This window comes from Ammodytes marinus, assembly GCF_949987685.1.
Source record: "Ammodytes marinus genome assembly, chromosome: 4".
NCBI lineage: Eukaryota > Metazoa > Chordata > Actinopteri > Uranoscopiformes > Ammodytidae > Ammodytes > Ammodytes marinus.
Genome location: NC_137233.1, coordinates 24569682 through 24596201, shown reverse-complemented (window position 1 = coordinate 24596201; position 26520 = coordinate 24569682). Strand labels below are relative to the sequence as shown.

The 26520-nt window shown below is 42.1% G+C and overlaps 1 protein-coding gene across 2 annotated transcripts in view; it reads left to right on the top strand.

Moving 5' to 3' along the window:
• Positions 1 to 6537: 6537 nt before the first annotated feature.
• fgd5a (FYVE, RhoGEF and PH domain containing 5a) overlaps positions 6538 to 26520 on the top strand; it is a 37127-nt gene continuing 17144 nt past the window's right edge. For both annotated transcript variants that reach the window (XM_080026837.1, XM_080026836.1), the window contains exons 1-7: positions 6538 to 6681; positions 8585 to 11354; positions 18333 to 18450; positions 19494 to 19552; positions 19961 to 19991; positions 23324 to 23475; positions 24812 to 24968. In XM_080026837.1, the coding sequence (XP_079882963.1) occupies positions 6672 to 6681; positions 8585 to 11354; positions 18333 to 18450; positions 19494 to 19552; positions 19961 to 19991; positions 23324 to 23475; positions 24812 to 24968 (3297 nt within the window). In that variant the 5' untranslated portion in view covers positions 6538 to 6671. The remainder of the gene's footprint in view (positions 6682 to 8584; positions 11355 to 18332; positions 18451 to 19493; positions 19553 to 19960; positions 19992 to 23323; positions 23476 to 24811; positions 24969 to 26520) is intronic.

The window sequence follows — 26520 nt, the reverse complement described above, 5'->3', positions numbered from 1 at the left end:
CGTTATTTAACGTTCAGGAAATATAAAGTCATACATTAATTTGTTTAATCATCGTCTGTATTTTTGACCTCTTGTTTTATAATCGAAGTATCTTTTAGAACACTAATCACGTTTGAGTAATGAAACTGAAAGTAGTTATAATATCGCCAATATGCTATATCAATGAAAACAGACGGTCAAACAGCGTCCAAATGAGCTAAAATCCTAAATCCAATAAACAGTAACATGGCAAACTTATTTTTAGGCAAGCTCTAATTGATTATTTATTCATTTTTTCAAACGTTTACATGTTTAGAGGCGGAGGATTCCTCCCTCTGTCCGGCTTATCAGACAGCACTCAGCTGTCTGTCAGTTGAACTGGACAAGCAAACGTAAAATCATCAGGAAATGATAAAAACATCCCGATGGAGATTTCTATGCAGTGATTTTTTGATTTTACAGGGTCACGTTGTGGCAGTCAGTGACACTCTTTCATCAGTCGGAGCTGCAGCGTAAAGTGAAAACAAACTCAGAGTAGGCCTATATATATAGTCATACTATAGTCAAAGGCGAACATATATGGGCCCTTTACTTGATGCATGCGCGCTCACCGGCCGGCGGGGACACAATTCTTATCAGCGGTAACTTGGCACGATACCGGCACACACCTTGGAGGAGCAGATGCGCAGGTGAACATTGCATCCTGTCAGCGCGTCTCTCTCTCTCTCTCTCTCTCTCTCTCTCTCTCTCTCTCTCTCTCTCTCTCTCTCTCTCTCTCTCTCTCTCTCTCTCTCCTGTGGTAGGGCGCTTAGCAGACGGAGCGAACGTATAGTGACTATGTTGAAGTTATCTACTGCTTTGTGCCATTACCCTGGATTTTTAATGATAACCTGATGCTCATTAGTGCGCGCCTCTCAGCACTCTGACTCTACCGAAGTGCGCATGGGAAGGCGGGGCACAAACGTAATCTTGTCCTGGGCACGGGGAAGAAATGCGACGGGCATAGGCCTATACTGTAGCCTATACAGTATAGCCTATAAACTGTATATATATATTATAGTGTATATTTATGATCTGTCAAGTTGATGTGAGGGAGCAGGAGATGGGAAAGAGGACATAGGCTATGAGACTGTTTACAGAGCAATCGCGGGAGCACAGGGCAAAGTGTAGGGGGGCGGAGAGGGGGTGCAGGCGGTGGTGATCTCTTATCTATTGTAGCCTAAGTGTTTATTAATGACTATATAGGCCTACTCTGAGTTTGTTTTCACTTTACGCTGCAGCTCCGACTGATGAAAGAGTGTCACTGCCACAACGTGACCCTGTAAAATCAAAAAATCACTGCATAGAAATCTCCATCGGGATGTTTTTATCATTTCCTGATGATTTTACGTTTGCTTGTCCAGTTCAACTGACAGCTGAGTGCTGTCTGATAAGCCGGACAGAGAGCGTCGGAGGAATCCTCCGCCTCTAAACATGTAAACGTGTGAAAAAATGAATAAATAATCAATTAGAGCTTGCCTAAAAATAAGTTTGCCATGTTACTGTTTATTGGATTTAGGATTTTAGCTCATTTGGACGCTGTTTGACCGTCTGTTTTCATTGATATAGCATATTGGCGATATTATAACTACTTTCAGTTTCATTTCTCAAACGTGATTAGTGTTCTAAAAGATACTTCGATTATAAAACAAGAGGTCAAAAATACAGACGATGATTAAACAAATTAATGTATGACTTTATATTTCCTGAACGTTAAATAACGGTCACCGGCCAGACGCTGTAGCCTAGGATCAGAGATCTGCACTCGATTGCTCTTCCTCAAAGAAACCGGATGTGCACATTTTTACTTGAATCTGAATTTTTTCTACTTGAATTTTTTCTACTTGAATTTTTTCTACTTGAATTTTTTCTACTTGAATTTTTTTCTACTTGAATTTGAAAACTTGAATTTTGAATTTTTATTTGAAAGTCATTTGGAATATTAACTGTTTCAGATTCAAGTAAATAAAATTCAGATTCAAGTACAATTAATTCAAATTCAAATGGATAATTCATATTCAAGTGTATACATTCGAATTCAAGTATCAATAATTCAAATGCAGGTTGATCAATTCCTATTCAAGTCGATTAATTCGAATTCAAGTTCTATCAATTCGAATTCAAGTTCTACTGACACAAATCTCTGCCCATAGGTATTGTGCAAAAAAATACTGATGTGCCAAACCTTCAAGGACAATATTTTATTTTGTAACTGACATATTTTGGTAACTCACAAATTCAATTACAAACATTCTGCGGATGCATGTTAGGTCATACAATAGGCTTTTCCCTACAGCTCCACTTGTGAGAGACCGGAAAAAAGCTCTGCCAAAGCTGTGTGCTTCGCTAGCAGGAGTATTTGCCATCTCCCAGTTTCACACTCACAGAAAGAGTAAGTTCTGACTTAGGGCTTTTTTTACAACCCTATTGTTTTCCCTCTAGATCCTTTAGTGCCTTACACATTCAGAATGGTGCTAGTGGACAGCATACACACATTTACGTACACTCTTATAGGCATTCACAGCACGCAGCTGCAAGAATACAAATAACACACACACACACACACACACACACACACACACACACACACACACACACACACACACACACACACACACACACACACACACACACACCATACATACTCAGAGCAGATCCCATGCAGGGAATTCCAGCAAGAGACAAGAATGTTCAAGGCAATTATAATGATCAACACAAACATACTGTAGTGAAAACCTACAGAGACACAATGAAAGGGCTCGACATTGCTCGTTAATCTGTGACGCCAAAAGCCAGGTTTTAATGTTTTGACTGTGCTATTGTACTTTATTTAAATGTGTCTTTTATAGGTCTCTTTAAAAACACTATTTGGGACCAGTAAATCATTGTTTTTACAGTATAGCGTGGAGGATTGTCTCTGCAGCAATAGAGAAAAAGAATAACAAATTCATCTGTTATCAGTCTGACCTACTCTCATGGCCTCAGGCTAATTAACGGCCATGTGACAGCTATTGTGTGGTAGCCATGGCCTTTTACTACAGAGCAATAATACTTTGTTATTTGTAATGGTGGCTGTGCTGCCACTTTATCTGAAAGTAGGCGAGACTGAAAGATGAAACACAAACAGCCCTTGTGAAATTACAAGATAATGAGACCTAATGAGCCACGGACACACCACTTAGTCATTATGATGACACGTTACATGTCATTTATAAAAAGTGCTAAAACATTGTGATGACTGCAGCGTGTAACAATAGCATAACTTGCCCTTCTTTAAATGTTAAACCAATCAAGTAACACTTTACCATAAGGGTACATTAATTAACGTTTAGTTAATGCGTAGTTAATGCTTATCATTGTGTGTGTGTGTGTGTGTGTGTGTGTGTGTGTGTGTGTGTGTGTGTGTGTGTGTGTGTGTGTGTGTGTGTGTTGTTGAAAGTGGGTCCTGGGTTTTTATTGTTTGGACTGCGAGAGTGGAGTATACTTTGCTGACAGCAGGGTTTTCTTATTACTTTCAGGTTACACAAAACTACCTTTGTGTATAAAGACACCTGAGTTTCTCGGGCAGCAGCAGTTTATGTGGTTCTGCATCATCTATCTTGTCACAGTTATTTGTATAAAACAACCAAGCTGTGTTATTCCTAAAATAATCTCTGCACTCTTCGTTTTTTTTGACATTTTAATAAAGTCTGTTCTCCTGTTTTATACATATCCTTTGCTATCAAGTCCCTCAATCAGAATTTAAAGCTTGGGGCAAATACACAAGTCTCAGTAGAGCCTTGTGGTCTTTACAGGTTGTGCACAATTGGGAATCAATAGAAAATGTCAATAATGATTCGATCCTTTATAGCAGTAAAATGCTTTGCCATCTAATTACAAAGTTGTTTGGGTCACTTTGAAGAGAGAAAGACCTAAGCCTGATTGCACTTGAGTATCACATAAATCAATAATTGTACTTCATACACTACAGCTAGTTTGCATAAACGGCATGATTAGGTGGCTTCATTGCTAAGAAATGAACTCTGTAGCAGGCTGCCACTGGCACACATTAAGGAACACACTGCACCATTTTAAAAGGAAAGCATGTGCTTTCTAGTAATCTGCTGCATTAAAGTGTGATGTCACTATAGATGTAGTCTCAGAGGGGAATAAAAACACTCAGCACATCCAGTCAGACCAGTGTTCAGTCGCTGGCAAAGCAGGTGTTATGGATTGTCTCAGCTCTGGGAACAAGTTGCTGACCCCTTTCCCTGATCCCTTTCCTGTTTGGCGTTGTGTGTGCCGTGGCGTGGAGGGGAGATATAGGTTGGTTTGTTCCCTCCTCTTACTACGGCGTGTTTTTCCCTAATGTCTCCATTCCCCTTTTCTCTTGCAGTCAGGTCGTGTTCCAGGTGGGGGGACAGATCGCAGCACGCAGCCACAGGCGGTCCAGGAAATTTGTGTCCCCCGTCCAAAAACATGTTTTGACCGTCTGTTCCACATCTGGAGGGATATTCACTCCGAAAGCCATTCTTTTCTGCAGCCACATGACACAATACTCTTGACAGGTTCTATTTGCACACCCGGCAAAAGCAAAACATATTTTGCTCAAACGAAAGTAAAAACAAAACAAAGTCCAGTGGAGCAATTGTGAGTAGAATACTCTTGAGAGGGTAAACTTGGCACTGCCAAAAGACCAGAGCGGAGCTATCTTTAGTCATCCAATTTGAAAAACAAAAGGTTACTTTATGGCAGCTATAAATGTGCTACTACTGACACATTAAAAAAATGGTCTTGGATTCAACACTCCATAATGGTTATTACAGTAACAAGGCTGAGCAAAACAACTGAGTCACAGTGATTGACTTGTTTTGGTGCTGTTGTAACCTATTGAAAAATATATTACTCAGCATCCTATTTACGCAAATACAAAGCTTATACCGAAGCACAGAAGACAATAGTTGCATCTTCAAATTAAATAATTTCATATTTAATGATCGTGAGATGCTTTAATTCAGAAACTGTACACACATACATATTCATTGTGTAATGAGTTAACACTTATGCAAATGCAATTATTACATGAGTTGGTTATTACATCAACACTCTAAGTATAGCTCTTTCAAGTCTGATAGAGCTTTGCACCTGCAGAAGTTTTGAAATCCTTCCTGAACCAAACCATCTGGAAGGGGAATTTTGCTGTGTGTGTAATGTATGAGTCTGTATGGCGCTGCAGCAGTCCGAACCAGAGCCCTGCGGTGATATGGCACTGCTAATTATTTTATTGTGCTTTTCTCCTCTATCAGTGTCCAATTCAACTCTGCTGTGTAAATCCCAGAAGTCTGCTACATTGTTTGACCTTCAAGGTGTGTATGTTAAACCAGCAACAGGAGCTGTCAAATCAAAGACCCCAAGAGGGCAACGATCCCAGCCTGCCTTCCCCCTGTGTTGCCCAAGGTGCCTCTGTCCTTGAAAGCCCACTGTGTAAGTGTCATAGCGTGAATGGTTAAAGTTTGTCTGTTTCTCGAATCGACAGGCTCTGCACAGCACCAGTCAGTCAATCAGCTTTGTTAGAGGTTACCTAAGGGGTTAACATCGCCAACCTTTCCCATCTGTTGCTAAGGAAGTGTTGCCTGTTGTGCAGGAAACAGGGAGAGCGGTTTCCTGTTATGAAGAGAGGTTTTTAAAGGCTTGCATTCATTCAATCATGCAACAGATGCCGGGCCAGGAAGCCTGGCCAATAGCAAAAGTCTTGGTTGTCCTAGAGAAACTGCATTTGGAAACTGCTTTTAGGAACCTGTATGCACTTGTTGTAGTTCAGGAACATGCTGCAGAAAACACTGAGATGAATCTATGCCCGAGTGTCTGATATATGCGCAATCCTCTCTAAAAATGCATGTTCTAGTCATGTCAAACCTGAAAAGTATGTTATGACAAATTTAAGCAGCTCATGTAACTGTGTGGGTCTTAACTATCTAACGACTGTCAACTGAATGTCAATAAAGGGAAGTGTGCCTACCATGCACCAAAACATGGGCAGATGTGTTGTGAAAATTTGAACTGTTTGCCCTGAAACTGTAGCTGCAGATTTAAAGCTCTCCATCTGCACAATGAAACACAATTTGCTGCTTAAAGTCTCATATTTTTATTCTGCATCTCTTATACTAAGTGGATTTGGTTTTCTATTCTATGCCCTGCTGCCATATGGCAGCGTTTCACACATCTATGTTTAAAAAAAAAGATGATCAAATGTGGATGTCATAACCCACTGATGTTCTCTGTGCAAACACTTACTTGCTGTAACTGGGATATAACGCTGTGCATTGCAAACCCAATATGTATGGTTCGCGCTCCGTGTCCGCGCGCTGCTGTAGTCCTGCCTCAGGAAGCGCTCAGCTGCACCTCCCGTCTCCACACAAGAGCGCACCAGTTTACTGTAGCATCAGCACTGGAGATGCACGCCCGCTGAAAGCTCAGCTGCCACTCTGCGAACACAGGCGTCTTCCACAAGTACACTTTCACTGGAAAAATAAACAAGACGAAATGCTCTGCAACTGATTTTTCCCGTAATGTGTTTGTATTTGGATTAAGTTTCCGCGTCATTTCGAGGGACACCGTGCTGTGGGGAAAACATGAGGAAAACTGTCGGTTCCTGTGGATGATGATGTCCCACAATGAACACAGGTTGGTTCTACTTTTTTATATTTTTAAAACATTTGTTAATTTCAAGAGTTAAGAAACCACACTTTAAATGATTTACAGCAAACAAATTGGCTCACGACAGTGTGTAATCGTGTGAACATGACGTGTGAGGGATGGGGCCGGTGGTGTTAATTCATAATTGGTTATTTCTGCCGGGAAACATATTTCACCTGTTAATTTAACACATATCCTATAGCCTAATTTACGCTACAAAGCTAGTGATATTTTATGCAACTTGATTCACCCTGTTGTAGTGCTTGAAGTGAGTTATTCCAGTTCATTGGCAGTTAATGGAATATGAACAATCTTCATTTAAATGATTCTGTTTCAGCATAATGACAATGCAAGTGAGATGAATACAATATATGAATTAGTTTAAATCCATACTTATGGATACAGTTGTATCAGTGGGGAAATTATCTGTTAGGATGAGTAGGTTTATATGTTTAGATTATAGGATTATGATTTGTTCTGTATACAGATGGTCACCTGTCTTGCAAGTGCAGTCTCCAATACATGTATTCATTTTTTTTAAAGGTGGAAAAAGGCCCCTGTGAAGAATTTCTATTTAATTTTAGAAATAATATACTTAATTGTACAGCCTTTGAATTTTAGACAGTTTTTAAGACTTGATGGCTGACATTTCATGATGAGAACATAGTCTAAAATCATATCCTGTGAGTTTGGCACAGCCAAGGTCCCAGTGTCTATCTCTTCCTTTGTTTTTTCAAACATTTGTTGTAAATGAATTCTTGCTGCATAATTCATATCCTGTTGTTCGCAGTCGGGTACTTTGTCAGACGGGGATCCTTGTTTTCTCTCCCGGTTTTATTGTTCTTTGACGCACTCTAAGGACCTGTTCAGCAACAAAAAAAGTGTGTGTGCTAGAGTACTGTATGTGTGTGTTTCTGCTTCTGTGTGAGGCAGTGTTTCGTGATAATTGGGGAAGAATGACGAAAAGGAAGTCCATTTGTGTTGTGTAAATCTGTAGTCCTAGAGAGGTTAATGGAAGAGTTATGGGGGGCCATGCTGTTAATGTCCTTTCCCCCATGGACATCCTGTGTTGGGTCCTTCAAGGAGGCTCTGAGTAGCTAATGAACATTTAATTATTTAAAAAAAAGAAAGAGTGTGTTGATGATAATAGAGAACAAATATGCATAAGTGTGGACTGAAAGTAATAGGAAGGCAAGGAAGGGCAATTTCTTAGAAAAAAAATCATATAAGACTGATGTCTAGAGAGAGAGAGAACACTCAGAGATAGCCAGAGTGCACACAGGGTTTAATAGGATGTGCGTCAGGGCAGGTACTAAATAACAGGAAGAGACAAGGGGTGTACACACTGTTAAGTACGGGTGTGTTTAATGACAATTCAAAATTTCATAAGCCGTGCTCTGTAATGTTTTCGAAATTATTTCAAAAAGTTTAATTTAAAAGCTCCACATAGACATAGGCTACTGTGTCAAAATGTAATTCGGAAAGAAATCAGATGCTTTATCATCCTTTATGTTGTGTGTCAAATACAGTTTTGGAGTAATAACTAAATCATCTTTAAAGTTTTTGATTATACTTGTTTGTTAAATCAGATTCTGTTATAAGCGTCCAACCTGCATGTGTCATTTCCCAGACAGGGAGATGTTATTGTTCCTCCTCTAAGTACCCTGTGGCTCTGTTGTTTTTCCTGCTGATAATGTCCCCTGCAGCATTCTGCATGTCACTGACTATTGTACAGGACTTGACTTCCTTTTAGCATTCTATAACAACACAGGACCCACATATTTATCTGTATGTAAGCTGAGATATTAGGTAAAGCAAATAAAAGCAAGTAAGAATATTGTGAATTATTGTTTACATTTTTTATTCACTAACTTTTACTCTCTTTGCCCAGATTTTCAAAATCCACTGCAAGTCCCTAGACCAAAGGTCCGCAGTCATCTGACCATCAAAGTGCAGTCGAAGCTGATGTCCAGGCCGTGTCCCCCCAGGCCAAAACCTCCTGTCGCACCCAAGCCCAGACCCCTCTATAAGCCTTGTGCACAAGGGGAGCCCTGCCCCTCTCCGAGCCTGAGTAACGGAGATCTGGCTCACTCTGATGGGGAAACGGAAGATCTCCGTGAAATGGCAGGGACAAATGAGGACAAAGAGGAGGAAGATAAGGCAGAGGGCCTTAATGATGGTGGCATGGGACACAATGACAAAGAGGACACAGTAGGAGAAGAAATTGAGAAGGAAACAGAAAATGAAGTAGACATATTGGATAATGATGGCGACAGCATTGGCTCTGAGGACACAGTCAAAGCAGATGATTGCTCTACTGTTGACACTACTGAGGATGAAAACACTGACAATGACTTGAACCAGCCGGAAGGTTGCAAACACACTGTTGTTGAGAATACATCAACGGCCTCACTTCTTCCTGTTGAAATGGAGGGTGAAACAGGAGACGTGACAGAGGAGTTGGAACAAAGTTGTAGTAAAAAGACTGAAATTCTTTGTGAATCTTCAGGACACTCAGACCAGCATGTAGAGGAACAATACCTTGATAAGACAAAATCCCTTAGTCAGGTCGAAGAGAACAATGATACTGGACCTAATGATACTGGACCTAATGAAGTGGACGATGAACTGATCTGTCCAGATGAGACCGAGCTAGAAGATGGAGGATTTGCTTTTGGATTCAGCGTTCTGCCAACTGTAACTGAGGAGTATCTCTACGATGTGATTGGCCCCACGGATGATGCTAGTGATACATGCGAGTCATGTGACCCGGCTGAAACAGAGGTATGGCAACCAGAAAGGGCCACCAAGGACCCATCTGGCTGTTTTCGATTCACCTCCAGCACTGAGGACGTGTTTGGGCCTTATGCGATGATTGAAGCTGTTCCGGAAAATATGGTGACCACTGCTGACCCAGAGTGGGGTCAGGATGCCACTGATGACCAACCTTCAAATGAACAGCAAACAGCAGGTGCCTCTAACCAGGAACCTTTCTACGTGTCATCAGATGACGTGGACAAGCTAGAGGATAAGCAAGCTCTCTCACAACTGGGTGAGATTGAGGAGGACTCTGAGCCGTCAAATCAGCACAAAGACAAAGCCAAGGAAAGCGAGTCAGCAGATGAGTATGCTGACATTGAAGACACACTGTGCACTAAAGCAGATGATTTGGAGCCTTCGGAATGTGTCTCTTCAGAGGATTATGTTGAGATAGGCGATGATGATGAAGAGGAAGAAACAGAAAAGAAACATATAAAAGGAAAAAGTGTAAAAGAGAGAACAGCTAAACGAGAGCAGGCTCACCTCAGCAAGCGAGCAAGCTGCCAGCCTCGCCTCCGGCTGTGCAACATCACAGTGCCAGTAGGCCTAGAGCATGGCCGCACCCCAGAGCTCACCAACAGGGTGGTGTTTGCCCACACCACAGAGGCCTTTGAAGAAGACATTGAGGAACTGGACTGCCATATTGTGCCTTACTATGAAGACACAGACACAGACAGTGAAGAGCATATATATGAAGAGGCAGGGTTTGACTCAGAAGGAGAGAACTTTGTGACACTTGATCGGAAGACAATTGTCACACGATCACGCTCTTATTCTGGAAAGGTTACTGGTTTCGTCCCAGAAACTGTACCAGAGGAAACAGGGACAGAGTACCAGACTCATGACTACTGCACAGTGGCCTTGGATAATAATAATGAAACACTTAACCATTCACAGCAGCATGGGGTCAACAGTTTGATCCCCTCTATGAAGTCCCGCCGCTTCATGCTGTATTCCCGATCTGCAGAGGGTCCAGAATTGTCCTTGGCCACTCCCACAGAGACAGGAAGGTCTCTGAAGGATGAAATCAGGATGAAGAGGAAAGATGATACCCTTTCACTCCCATGTGTCATAACCTCTTCTGGAAGCTTCTCCCAGCGTAGCCATCAGTCATCCAGTGGCGTTTCCACACCATCCTCATTATCGGACATCCCACCACCCTTTGAGCTGGCATACATCACTAAAAGACCAGTCACCAAGAGTTCCCCATCCCTCCTGATCCAGCACGAATCCAATGACATACCTAAAAAGAAGAAGTCTTCCTTCAAGCGCTTTCTGGCTCTCAAGTTCAAGAGGAAGTCAGATTCAAAGGGTTTTAGTGATGGAAGTGTGCGCTCTTCAAGGTCTTCCTCTGAGTCCAGTCACCACGGCCCAGCAAGAGTCATAGAGCTTGATCATAGAAGCACCAGTGGCTCTCCTCAGCTTCAGTCCCGCTTGGTGAACCCCCAGCTGCGTCCTTCAGACTTTCCATCCACACTTGTCCTCTACAAAGACCAACAGAGGAGGAAAGGTGACCCCAAAACTTACGGCAGGGGCGTCTCCAGAGTGGAGTCCTTCGAAGAACGTTCTCGGCGCTCCTTTATGCCGCTGCCTTTGACCAAACCTCGCTCCATCTCCTTCCCCAGTGCAGACACTTCAGACTATGAAAACATCCCAGCCATGAGCTCAGAATATGAGAACATCCAGATCCCAGGCAGACCCACCAGATCCCACACCGTGACTGAGTTTTTTGAGGACCCAAACCGCAATACAGTCCCTTGCAATGAGAATGATGGCTATGTGGATATGAACAGTTTTGGGATTGACAGCAAACCCCAGACATCAAATGAAGAGACTGAAAGGTACAGTAAGAATGTTATTGAGTTAGAATAGTATTCCTCGATCTCAAGCAATCTGAAATGGTTGTTCTTACCCACAATACAAAAAACACAACCTTAATTTGCATGCTGTACCTTGCCTCTAGTAGTATCTAGCCATACAGACCCTTCTGTTTCTTGTTCAACTGAAACCAACTAACCGACGTGGACCCATAAGACCATTTAGGGTGTATTGCATTTTGTTTCTGGCGCCAAGGAAATTGAAAATTACATTTCCTCTCTACAATGCACATACCTCACTGTGAGCAAATTTCCCAGAAACAACTGTCCACCAAGGAATAGTCTGAATGAAAACTGTTGACAGTGTTGCTGCTGAAAACAGTAAGCAGCAACACTGTCAACAGTTTTCATTGTAATGTGAAAAACTAAACATTTAAGCAATTTTCCTGGCAAATATTGTTTCCTAAAATGTGTTTTCGCTGGTTTTTCTAGTCATCTGTAATGGTTATTTGAACATACTGTATTTGACTTTTGGACTTTTGGAAAGACAATTTAAAGGAATACTTCACCCATACGGAACCAGCATTCTATCATTATAAAATAACTATTATAATATAATGAATTAGGTTTTTCTTCCCTCAGTCTTGCCTTAGTCTTCCCTTAGCCCAGCTGTCCTGTTAATCCTAACCCTTACTGTGATGTCACAAGAAGGAAACTGTAGGGTTAGACAGTGAGACCATAAAACACTCTTTCTACCTTTTCTCAGACTAAGATGATCCGATTTCAATTTTTTTTGCACATTTATACTAAATAGGATCTCCGAGTTCAATACACCTTCATATTCCAACCGGTGAAGTAGGCCTTTAAGCTGTTTGAAGACATCACCTTGGAATCTTGGCCCTGGGGTGCCATTTGGCAATTTGTTCTGACCTTTTATAGATTGAACATAACACAATAAGCCTGAAATGTGTTTTTTTCAAGTAAGCTTCTTTTACATGCCAGTTAATATATAAACAAAGCATATCATGTACATTCGCTTTGTAGTCTATGAAATGGGTAAGAACTGTAATCTCTCAACTGAGTTGTTGACCCATCTGCTCAGAAGGCCAATCTTGACCCCTGAACAGCTGACAGATATTCTTACACTGCATCTCAGATGAGCAGAGGGCACCTGGCTGAATAGCTGAGTAGAAGTGGGTCTCCCTCTTGTAGGAAAGTGTTCAGTGAGAGATGAGCAGCCTGCTGTGTCAGGCATCGCTGGCTTTGGGAAGATGGACAATGTGGCTTGTGGGAAAGCTTACTCCTGTTTTTCATTTGGCGGATTTAGAGGTCACATCTGGTGCCACTGCTTCCTCTTAAAGTCTGAGGTGATAGAACAGGTAACAGCATTTGGGTAGCTCACTGAGCGTAGGTTATGCACATTAGTCAAGTCATTATGGGCCACAATTAAAAGTGGGAAAAAACTGTGGGGGAGTTCCTTTCACACAAGGAAGACCAGAAGGATGAGGGAAAGGGTGAGAGCGCAAAGGGAGGGGATGTGTTAATAAAAGGTGCAGAAGAGTAATAAAACAAAGAGTATAGCGATAAAGTGATAGAAAGGAGGGGGAAGGGGAGTGAGAACAGTAGAAGGGGAGACAGAGCAGCTGGTGTAATTGCACTCCTGTACCTGACACTTATGGTTAAGTTTAGGAGAGCTTTTATTAAAGGTGCTCTCTCTCCATGTGCTCCTCTTTCATTGGACCCTTGAGGGGCCGCAGGATTTACTGCAGCGTGTGATAGAGTTAGGAATCACTGTGGTCAGACTGTACCAAATTACCCCGGCTTGTGCCACAGCTTCAGCCTCTACGGGCCACAGTCTTTCCCCAGTCTTAATAAAATAGTTGTATTTGATGACCTGTGTGTAGTCAAAGTGACAGGCCAATACCAAGAGTTTATTTTAAAAGGTTTAACATAATCTTTGGGCAGAAAGCTTCTTCCTCAATTTTTTTCTATATCTTATAATGCCTTCTGGTTATATTTCATGGGCAGCAAAGTGTTCATTTCACCACTTTATTTTGCAGATACTGTCTTTCTTAACTATTTTGTGGAAATGGTTCAGATGCAAGATTTATATCATGCAACTTCATATACACCATAGTCAACTCTCCAGGCATTCTGTGCCGCAGAATACACAATACAATGATTTCCCCACTGTTTATTTCCAGTGTACTTTAAACTCTACACATATCTCAGCATTTGAAACCCTTCCATTTCCTGGACAATGGTCCTTCAGAAAGGGCTCTTTTTCTCCCAGTGAAGGTATCGATGTGGCTCATTGTCTGGTGGAGGTCTCACACCACTCACAATGATGCAAATAACCTATCTGTCATGTCAACTTGCCTTCCCTGCATTCCCCCTAGAGATGCGTCTGTTGCCAGGGCCATTCTTTTATGTGCCCATACGGGGCTTGCTTACGTATTTGAGTGAGAGTGTATGTGCCTGTACCCACAATATAAGTCATGTGTATAGTCAGTGTAAACGTTTGTCCCTACCTTTGTGTGTGAGTGTCTGTTCAAAGCTTGACATTGCCACCATCCCAGCTGATGATGGCAGTGATTTATTGAGAACAAACTGAACAATCAAATGTGGTTTTGGACCCATATGGAGAGAAAGTACATTTTTGTGGTGAGGATAATGACCGAATGGCCCCAGCGTGCTGCACACAGGAGCAGACACGCATTTTAAGGAGAACGCACAAAGCTGCTGTGCCATAGGCTTGGCTAGTTTCCACTTGTTTGATTAATGTACAGCACCATGCAGACACTACCTCAGCACAAGCATTCAGGCTTAGCAAAGAGACATGTTCATTAGCAAGCTAACATAGTGTACAATAGGAAAAGAAAAGGCACATTAGGGATTCATCCCAAACCTACCCCACAGATGTGTTTATTCGTGTGTGTGTGTGTGTGTGTGTGTGTGTGTGTGTGTGTGTGTGTGTGTGTGTGTGTGTGTGTGTGTGTGTGTGCGTGTGTGTTTGCATGTGTGTACACGCAGGTACAACTCAGTGCTGCTTTATCAAAGATGAGGCTCAAGCTGAGAATGCAGACTCAGCAGAATTGTCTTTGGCAAGAAGCCGTGTAGCATCAAATGTGTTTGTAAAAAAAATGTGTTTCAACCAAAAAGAAAGCTGTTGTTATTGTGCTCAACTTAACGTCCATCACTGTAAGTCAGATGTGTCGTTGTCCCAGTGCACATAGTAACTGCAGCTCTAAAGTGATGTTCAGTAAGGTACTGCAAGTTTATGCAAAATTGTACATCTCTAGCTTACCCTATGGCGTAGAGTGATGACAAAGCCCTGCCATGGCCTCTACAACAGCTCCTCCACCCACTGTTATGTTAGTGTTAGTAGTGATGAGGGAGCCATCTTAAGTACATTGTTGTACTGGGTGGTGCCTGTGTGCTGTGTGGCGAGGTGGTGGACAGGGTGTGTCGTTGGCTAGCCAGGCCCTGTGCCAGGCGCTCTGAGGTCATTGCCAGGTCATCCCCGGGGAGGAAGTGTCCAGCCTAGGAGCTTCGCACCAGCCTGTTTACAGGAAATGCAGGACGAGGGTGTGGCTCTGGCGGGGAGGTGGGGACAGGAGGGGACAGATAGGATGGCGGGAGGAGGAGAAGGGGGTCACCATGGTTGGGCGGAGGTTCCCAGACTCTCCCTTTAACAACAAGATGAGGTGTGGCTCAGTCAGGAATGCCAGGTCTGCTTTAATTGTAGCTCAATTGTCAGGAATGCCTCCATACCAGCCACCCACCCCATATACCCCAAAGTACAGTAGCACGGAGGATAGTTCAACTGAAAGCAAAGTGAGCCAAGGTTACAACACTGTTGCATAGGTGGCTGTGCAGCACAGCCTGTCACATGATGTGCGGTTGTTATTATTATCCAAAGCAATCGTCTACCAATTGACAGGTGAGGTGGCAGCAGTCAGAGCACCAGCGTCTTCAGAAATCACTTCATCACACACTTTCAGAGCCATAGATTACATGTAATCATCATCACCAAAATCGGCAAACAATTTAAAGCTGCTCCGACTAAATCCCATCCCCTTAGTATCCACGTCTTCCATACTTTGCAGGATAATGAATCTATTCAGCTGCTCCTATTTCCTATAATAGGGCCATTACAACCCGAGGGTTTAATCGACAGGCCTGTTGTCTTGCTCCCAATATATATTTTAAAACTCAATGTTTAGCTCAATTGAATTACAAATTACAGGCATCATCAAATTCAGATGGCATTTGTGGCTAACGGGTTATTGCTTCCTCCTCTGAATTTGACACAGTACTTTTACATTTGTCATGTTATAAAAGACATAAAATGTTGCCGGCATAATAGCATTGCCTAAATGGTCTTGTTACTGTAACATGTGTTGACATATTAGAGTATTAGAATATCACATCTGAATGTAGAAACTTTCTATGAAGCTGACTAGAGTTGCTCTACTTGAAACATGGGAAAATGTGCAGAGATATAAATTTAAGGTCACCTTTAATTCAAAATGCACTTTTTCACATTACATTACAGTAATATGGGTCCCTGTTGTAACTAGACTACCAAAGAATGGGGATAAAACAACCCTCTCTCTTTTTCGCAACCTTCACCTTTCTGAAATAAGTCAGATTACTCTCGCTTTATTGCGTCACAAGGCCTTTTCTTGGAGATAGAGACTTTATTACTGTATATATTGAACCCTCAGTCATCCAATCCATTACAGCACAGAAGGTGCGTTTTTGTAGATTTGTGCTGTTGAGGGTCAGGGGTGAATAGGTGATGGTGAGAATTCCGCAGTGCATTCCTCTTGGACATTTACAGTAAAGTAATTCCCCTCACTTGTAGAATAAATCAGAGCTTACTGTAAGAATGAGTTCAAAGAAGACCCATCCCTCCAGTTCTCTTTTCGTACCAACATAACCTAGGAGCCTACACCAGGCCGACCTGTGTACTCTGAGGTCAACTATGAGTAATGGCCTGTAGGTGCTTTGTTCAGCCCACCCAATAGAGCTGACGGCTGTGTGTGTGTGTGTGTGTGTGTGTGTGTGTGTGTGTGTGTGTGTGTGTGTGTGTGTGTGTGTGTGTGTGTGTGTGTGTGTGTGTGTGTGTGTGTGTGTGTGTGTGTGTGTGTGTGTGTGTGTGTGTGTGTGTGTAGTGGAATGTCTGAATGGAGAGATGTCTAGTGGCTAACTCTTAACCTTTGAACTTCTAGCCATTTATCTGTACACAAGGGGGCTGTTTAAGGTGAAGTAAGCGGTTTATTTATATTAATATAAGTGTTAAATCGCTCTTTATTCATACAGTAATCACTTACATGATGTGCGCGTTTCATAAAGCCAATCTCTTAGTCAGCTGCTCTGCATGTAATTAACAATTAAACTTTATGTAGTATCCCGCAATTGTATCCAATCACAAGAGAGAACGCTACAAACCGACACCCGTCCGCACCCGTCTCACTCATGGTCTCACTGCCGGTGCACACCAGAGCGACACATGGGTGAATGTTTATGCGCCTACAATGGCGGAGCAGGTAAAAATCCTTCCCAATGTCTGTTTTGATGGTTTTTATCATGTTTTATCACACTTATGGATCTGAGATGATGCTAGATAACTTGCTGCTTGTAGACCGCAGTGCATTAATGTGGTGACGCAGGGACAAGCGAGGGGACCGCTAACTGCAGTAACTGACAGGAAGTTAGCTAAAAGAACCATTCCGCTGACAGCACCTTTAAAGACATCAGGAAAAACCTGTATTGAAAACATTCTTCATGAAAACAATTTCCTAAGGCCCAATTTGACTTCTTAATAATGCTTACTTTGTAGCCAAACAGGCTCAAACCCACAGATATTCACAAAACTATAACATAAAACATATAAAGCAGAAAATGCAAATACTCACAACATAGAAACCAGCATCAGAGAATGCTATGCATTTTTGCTTGAAGAATAACTCCAAACGATGTTAAAATAGTAGCAGATCATATTTATGTCCATTCATTCATCAAATAATTGCTACAGCTTGATATGGAATCATCTGTAAGGAAAATCCTAACAAAATAATTTACAGTTGTGATGTAGTTTTGTTGTTTGGTGTTATTTCAAAATTCCTGGTAATTTAAAAATTAACGATTGTGCACAATTTTTCACAGCAACGATCAATACTCTTGCTGGATAAGATATGTTTCCTTGTGGCAGTTAATTTTTATTTTCTACGCGTTCTGCTATTCTTCTCTGCATCTCATTGTAAATCTATCCCATTTATGTCCAATATCAAGTGACATTCTGCAAAATTCAGCTTTTTATATTGTACACTGAAGAGGTAGTATACTGCATAACAAGAATGCTAAAAAATCATTCCAGTAGTTTTGGAATCTACCCACAGTCTCAGTGTGGCGTATAGCTGCTTCAAGACCACTTGTTATCCCGTTATCATTCTTGCAATGTGAAATTGGTCAAACATAATGCATGGGTCTCAATTGGCAAGAGGACATTAATAATTACCACAGGTGGCATTTAAAAGGATTACATGTGAAGTGACCTAAACCGTGGCCCCCTCAGGTACAGCAGAACATAAATGGATTACCGGCGCATATAGGATCACAAGAGTGCCATCTGTGAGGAGAATAATCATGAAAGGGCTTAGTGTGTGCCACAGGAGAACTCCTATATGAGGAGGGAAAACGTTCAGAGACACACACAGGAAAAAGCAAAAACCTATATTTATACAGGGACTTGGAGTATTGCTCAGTGTTTTGAGAATACGCTGCGGCAAAGACGACATACAGTGGCTTTTAACTGTTAATGCGCTGTTTGGAGTTTGTGTCCTCTCAATGCCTCCCTGCATTTCCAATTGAAAATATTCAGCAAATTGATCATGCGCTATACTGCAGTGCTGATGCTGTAATAGTGTTAAGTATTCATATTTCAGAACCATTGCTGTTTTGCTGTTTTCATACTGTCTTTTCTTCCTTTGCCAGTGCCTACACAGAGCCTTTCCCAATGAACCCTGTGTCCGCTGGGCTGTCAGCGGACGAGGACCACGGGCGTACCTCAGAGGAAGAAGAAGGGGCTGCAGAGCAAAATTATGACCGACAGGTGAGATACAGGATAAGGAGACGAAATGGAAGCCGGCTAGAGTGTGGTTAATTCAGTCCCCTGAGCAACCAACTAGTTAAGCAAATCAACTTGATGAGCAGAATGATGCTGCAAGGATCCTATTGAATTTAGGGATTGTAAATATTTTACATGATAAAATAAAAATTGCATGATGTCATAAAATATTAGGACATTATCAAATGCTCTATGGGACATATATACAGGCAGGCCCAGAATGATCCATTCAAAACTTGGGACATAATATATACGTACATGAACTTCTCCTTCTGGTTGACAGTTGTGCTTGTTGAAATGTATCAATTTAAACTCTGCGGACACACATACCGTACAGTAAAAGGCAGCCATTTTACAGTAGCTCAGAGATGGACCCCACCCTTCCTGCTGCTACCACGGCAACATCAGGCCCCTATTCTTCCATCACGTGGCACACATTTCCTTGTTTTCTTCTTCTTCAAATGCCAAAAAACGAGTGATACAAATTCAGGCAAAAACAAAGAGGAAGTGAACCAGAGGGACAGGAGTTGGCCCTAGGAACATTTTCATTTAATGGAAGTGTGTTTGGGTTTTATTTTCTAGGAAACGGGCATCAGTGCGCCTTTTAATGCTGTGTTTGTGAAATGCCCCACAGAGGAAAAAACAACACTGATAAAGCGCAGGATCAGGGCCCTGTCGGTAAACCCCCCTAATAGTCTTTAATGTTATGCTTTGGCGCGGATGTTTTGAGACCCTGTGATTAGCCTCTAAATCAATGGGCAGCACTGTTGTCACCACACACGCAGCGCTCTCATACATAATGCATGAATTTTAAAAAGTCCCGGATTTGAGGAAAAACCTCTGCGTCTGTTCTGCGCTGTAATGAAGTAATCAGTCTCATTTTTGACACATTATTTGCCACTCTCCCTGGCAGAGTGCCTGTAGCTGCTCCTATTAATACTTGAGAGGAATAAGCGCCCACAGAGCTCCTTTACACATTGGTTGTGTTCATACATCTCCCACTACTGTTCTCCCTTCCTGTCACCCAGATGGATGGCCAATCCCGAGCCTTCTACGTCGCCAAAGAGCTCGTCGACTCAGAGAGACTGTGAGCAACTTCACACACACACTCCTCCCGCATATCATCATACACAAACACCCCCCACCCAAATGTAATGTTTTGTCTTTCTTGTGGCCGCATATCTACTCTTTTATTCTCCTACTCTTATTCTTCAAACTGTATCTCTCCTGCTCCTGAGCTAATTCATCCACCTGCATGCAGCGAAGCTAAAAGACACAAGTGTCTGGTTTAACTTATTATGTACACCAGCCTTGCCCTTGCCCTGCTACACACTTAACCCATTCTTCTGATGTGCTTTTCTCATCACGCATAATTGAAGTCATTTAATTCAAGTCTTGTAAAAAAGAAAGATTAACGTAGCTGTGTGGAAGGTTGTAAATTATGTTTCACAGTTTAATTAAATCTTGTTTTTCTCTCTCTCTTTTTCTTTTCCAGACATGTCAGCTCCCTCAAGTACCTGCACGAGGTAAGAAAATCTTTGCTGTCTGTTACACCATTAAACATGTCACGTCAACCGTGTTTGTCCTCCTATTTCAAGGCCTGTTAGACTTTCTTGAAAACCTACTGATAAAATCATATCCTGTGTGTCTGCTCCCCAGTGTCTGTCTCCTTCTCCTCCTCCCCTCGTTGTAAAGGTTCAGCTCACATTTATCAATGTTGTTGCAGCAGGATCTACTTCCTGACAAAGTTGATGTGTCGTACTCTGGTGCGCTCTGTTGTAAGATGACGCGGCGTGCATCCACCAGGGCTCTCTTGCTGATGCTGTCCTTGTGTCTTCACTCAACTGATACCTTTGGGTGGCAGAGTGCCAGCTGAGTTGTTGGCGCCCTGCCACCTATAGGTCAGAAAAAGGCTGTTGGTGCCTTTCATACTGGTTATATTGGATGCACATGAACTCCTTACGACCTAGTTGGCCATCAAATAGAGAATTTTCCCTCTCAGTAGAATAACAATTTTTAACGATTGAACGGTGAGCTGTGGTAAGCCTCTGGAGGGCTTCCCTGCATGGCAGCCACTCTTGTAGTTTATTTCCATCCTGCCTCACGCGCTGTATGTCAAAACAAGACCCAATCCCTGCGGAGTTAGGGGAAAAGATGGATATTTACCAAAAACAAATACCACATAAATAACATGGAAACAGTTTATAAAAACAATATTACATTTTATATATACTGTATATATCAGAATGAAAATTCATTCAGGAAAGGTCAGGCACACACCTTTTAAAGAATGGTTTGAAGAAGTTGCTATTAAGGTGATGGTTGCCAGTACAAGTCTGACAGGTAGAGTCATTGAACCCAGAGAAGCCCATCAGTCAGCTTGTACCTTATAACCTTGAATAAGGTCATAACCTGAATTCCTTGTGTACCCCCCACCATGATTTATGAACGCCGGCTGTGAGTGTAAAAGCTGCTGATTTGAGTAACGCAAAATTCCATGCCATTAAACGGCAAGTAATGCAAATATTATACAACGGGCCCCTCTAATGATCATAAATCTGCAATCTCATCATGAAGCTCAATTTCACTAATAAGCGGCTGCGTGCCAAAGTACAGACATAGGCATAGCATGCAAGTCAATATGGGCTTTAGTGCCTCAGGAGTGACATTTTGACAGTGGCATCCAAGTGTAGCCTCAACTATTAAATGCAAGTTTCAGTGTAAATTGTATGTTTTCATAAATTCTCACTTTGAACGGTAGTGAGTCAAGTGAGTAACCTTGACCGGCGCTCCTCCACAGTGTTAGTTACCACACCACTTAATTGAATCTTTTTGTCACCTTTAAAAGGTGACATTGAGGGCTTCCTACCCATGCTGTTGCATAATGGATAGGCACAGTGTTAGTGTCCTATTATTATTCAAACTTCCAACGGTGAAGTGTCCCGATATTAACCGTCGACTGTTGTGACGGACTGATGTCACAATTAGCATGAAACTGAGTACTTCAGCTGGAAACACTGCAGCTGCACAACATGCACAAAACCAAAGTTTGGGGAGGAGGGGGCAAAACAGGAGCAGCGTAAAATAAGAGGCACATGAGCTATTGTTCCATTGTTTGATAAGGAATAACAAGAATACAAAGAATTTCCAGACCCTGTCTCCAACATAGGAAGGGAGGCCGTGCTCTTCTTCTAAAGGACTTTCCCCATTACAGCTTCAGTACACGAGGACTATGAGACCTTTCATTTTTTTCTCGTTTGTAGCGCGTGACCCCTGAGCAGATTCTCTGCGCTGAGCTATCACCGAGCATGACTGGCTGCTCAACCAACTGCTTGATGTTGCGTCTTGACCCGTGTATACGTGAGGAAAATAGGGATAAGGTGTAGAGTGGGCCGGCAAAATGGAGAGTTAATGCTCCACTCATTCATGCGTCCGAGTCTGTGTGTGTGTGTGTGTGTGTGTGTGTGTGTGTGTGTGTGTGTGTGTGTGTGTGTGTGTGTGTGTGTGTGTGTGTGTGTGTGTGTGTGTGTGTGTGTGTGTGTGCGTGTTTGTGTGTAACCTGTGAGACAGAGTCGCCCAGAGCCGTTATAAGTGGCTGTTCTTCTCCCTGGCAGACGTGATGGATGTTAACTCATACGCGGTCGATTGTGCATGATGAACGGCACATTCGGAGGCGCCCGGTGTCACAACATTATCTCACGGCCAACCGGGACAACTCTGTTTGTTTTATGTATGTGCTTTACTCTGAACTGGGATATGTGAGCTCCAGATACATATCCCTCACGGACACATTGAAGCTTTATATATGGCGTTACTTTGCCAGACAGCTTTGCCCACAGAGAAAACTAGAATTCTCTTCAAGGCATACCTTCTAATGATTAACCTACTTTTCATGTCTTCATCTGCTGTGTGGGAAAAAAACATCTCTTCTTGTTTATTACTCCAACGTACCATAACTCTTCATATTAATCCTCTTAGTCACTGACACTGCAGCTATTAATGCCTGTTGATTATGTTTTATGCGTGCAGAATGGACTTGGATGGACCAGAAATCATTGCATGATATTAGTGACTTTTAAAGGCTCTTGTCTGCAGAGAAAGCGGGTACAATGAATGTACAAAACAGCACTGTGTCATTGAGTATAGCAAGGTCATTATGCAACAGCACCTGGCGTGTAACTCTTGCACAAGCAGTGCCGCCTTTCCTGAATGCCTGGACAGAGCAGGAATGCACTGAGGTGATTGGAAGGGAGGGTGGCAGGAAGGATGTTTTGGAGGACCTGAACTTCCTTCCTAATACCCCCCCCCCCTTCTTGATTCCTCATTCCTCTATCCCTTTTTAATTTCTCCTGCTCTCCCTCCCTTCCTCCTTTCATCCAACTACCATATAGTCCATCCTTTTCTCCTTTAGTTCTTTTTCTCACCCACACTTTTGTCTTATTAAAGCTATTGTGCGTAACTTTTTCATATAAATGAATGTTGGTCACATTCAAGCCATCGCCAAACGAGTTGACACAAAGTTGATTAAGCCTATCAGCTCCAAGGAACTCTCTTTGTATTTCTTAGTTTGAAAGTGTTTACAAAATGGTGTCAGCCACCACCTGACACTGGAGCAGGAGTTTAGGAAAATCCCAAGGAACGCCCAAGAAAAGTTTCAGTTGTCAATTCATCTGCTTAGAAAACACCTGGACGTACAGCAGAAGGAATAAAAATCAATGCGTGATCACCGGCAACTTACCTCATGTAGATGTGCCGACATCTACATGATGTTGTTGTAATTACTCAGAATTCCTCATGAGGGCAACAGAAGTTACGCAATGTAGTTTTAAAGGACTCTTTTTTTCCGTCTCTTGTGCAGGACTTTAGGTCAGCAGTGACAGAGGCGGAGGGTGATGATGGGGAGCCCTTGCTGGACGAGCAAAGGTTAGGAGAGATACTGGGCGTGCTCTCCCAGGTCTACGCCCTCCACAGCAGCATCCTGACTGAGCTGGAGGAACGCATTAGTCTTTGGTAAGAAACACAGCGGCCTATGGTCGGCTGCTGTACTCAAGGGGCAATGTCTGCCCTCAATTGTATCCGGCACCCCCATAAAAAAATATTGTAAAAAAAAAGATCATAGGAAGGTGTCATACATGTTAAGCTAGCATGTTGGGAAGCTGTCGTAATATGCCTTCCAAGTGGGCAATGCTTTTGAAAACCTAAATGGGAATAGATGTTTTTAAACGGGTCCATTAAACTCTCACATCAAGATATGTGAATCATGAATGAACTATATTTTGGCTTTGGTGAGAGTTTCAGTTTTACAGTCTGAATCATGTCAGCTAGCTAGCCTTGGCAAGTTAAGTTCCGAGTTCTGCATAAAGTGAAAATAAAATTGATTCAAAACAGTATATTAGTTTTTAATTTTTCCATTCTCTGTTTCTACACACTCTGGTGCCCCTAAGTCTTGGCATTATAGAAATTGTATATGGGATTATACTTCTTTTTACTTGACATTGGGCAACTGTATAAAATAATCAATTCAGAATTTTAAGTGTTTTTCTAGTCACAACCATGATGGTCTACTCTATAATGACATAACAATGCACAGTTTCTTTGTAAAATAACTTTTTTGTCAAATTACATTAAAATGGTGCCAGGCACCCATAATGCTCTGATCCTAGAATCGCCCCTGCTATACTTAGTAGCTGATGCTCAGTTTTCATGGTGATGTATTTCATAAGTGACACACAGTCGAATCACTCAGACAGATTACTGCAGTATGGACTCATGAGACTTCTGCTATGGCCATCATTCATTATCCACCGAGGTCCCTATAATTACCTACACTACACCATCCCAACTCTGCTTTATAATCATCCTTCAACCGAAAAGCCTTCCAAGGCACTAAGCACTTGCCTTCTTCTTAATTTCATTTACATAAAACATTTTGGGTGATCATTTGACATTTTGGGAGTTCTTAATTTGCTTTTTTGCACATAGTTACATAGAAATTCAATCCCACCCTCATATCTGTACCCTACATGCAACACACCCGCCTAGCTTAGTTTAGCAAAAAGGTCCTCCTGCCAGCCCCTCTATAGATCGCCTGTAAACAAGTTTGTGTTAAGGTTTGTGCTAAGCTAGGCTGGTTGACAGACATGAGAGTGGCAAATACACGTTTCTGGAGTCAACACAACTCGACAAAGAATTGTTAACAACTGTTTTTTGCTTGGTGAACATCAATATGGAAACAGTAGGATAACAGTAACTGTAGAAGTAGACTTTACATTTTTGGATAGATTTCTTTCTTTAAATCACATAACGAAAGAGAATGTACTCAATCTCCTATTTCCTTTCCATATAGGGAGGAGAGCCAAAGGGTGGTGGATGTGATCCTGTCTCGTAGGGAGGACTTTGGTGTATTTGACACCTATATCTCAGAGTATGATCGCAGTATGTCCATACTGGAGGAGAGCTGCAGGAACAACCCGGCCTTCAACAGCATCGTCAAGAAATTTGAGGTAAAGAGGTGTAGACACACTGGAACTTGAGCAAATAAAAGCACCTCTTAATTCTATCTCTTGCAAATTGTTCTTATTTTTATGGTCCACTTGTGTCATCATGGGTTAGGGTAATCATGTTACTGCTTGTGCTGAATGTGGGTTCAGAGCAATACAAAACCTTTACAGGGGAACTGGTGTTTTGGCAGCCACGTATTTACATAAATCTCTGGTTCACCTTTCATGTCTGTGGAGGGAAAGGGAAGTTTCTGGGGAAGTATTTTTACCTTGGCACTCTACTCACTCTGCTGCTCTCAACTCAGATTTTGTCACCCAGCATCCACGGGGATACATTGGCCTTTCTAAACCCTCTTTGTCATGCCTCTCTCCATAGGACTGACATTTTCATTGTCATGCATGCATATTTAAGACCCACTCAACACAGAATACGCCATCTTTGTCCGCGTAGATCTCTCCATCCTTGATCCTCCCTGGAGAGCGGGGAAGTGGGATTTGGGTGACAGAATCACAATTCAGCAAAAGCTCATTCTAACACCGTCACAGCCAGGGCTGTACAGTGCGACAGTTTTGATCGCATTTGCTACTGAAATTGATCACGTGCGATGATGAATACGAATCCTTTCGCACTCCTGCGACAGGTTGATAATGAGGAGAGGCTGTCTTTGAAACACAGAGGACAGATGCACAACACTGCTTAGAGGGCTCTACATTAACACTGCGGGTAAATGAGTCTTAGGCAAGTAAGTTATTGAGTCCACCCTTCACTTTGGCTGGTGAAAGATGTGTGCTCGGGATCTGTGTTCGTGCAGCGATTCTAGGTATAAAAACTTCACGGCTTCAACGGCAATTACCGGAAGGAGACGGCACATTACCGCAGTTAAGTTAGCGTGTGTACAAACAGAACATTTCCTGTGCGCCTTCACATTAAAAGCCTGTTACTAGCCAAACGTGAGTTGACTTTTATTTTGAAGCCGGTAAGAACAGGAAGTTAGCGCTTGTTTCTAGCTTAAAAGGCAACTCCTTCAGCTGCAGAGAGCAGTCAACAGTAGCCTATAGTCTATTTAAACAAAGTTTTAAATAAGCCACTGAAAAGCTACTCCCAACACATTCACAACAACCTATTTAATTTATCCTAAATTGTACCAATATGTATACTTGTTTATTTAATAGGCTATGTTTAATGTTTTAAAGTTTGGTTTTAATTAACAGAAGGACATTATAATAATAATTCTGAATCAGCAAAAAATTGCAATTGGCAGGTTAGATTCTTTTTTCTAAATTGCAATCAGTGCACCCCTATTCATTTTTCTACAATTATTACTGCACACACTAGGATATCATATTAATTGTGAATCTCAAATGAGACCAGGATGACATGCTCAAAGGTAATTAGAGCAAAATGCAAGGGTTAAGGTTATGCAAGTTTTCAATCATAGCCTACTTTGTGTGCTACCAAATTTATTTTTGTGCTACTGAATTTTTTTGCTTGCTAGCACCGGTGCTACCACCTAAAAAAATAAGCGTACAGCCCTGACAGCGGTCCAAGATTGTG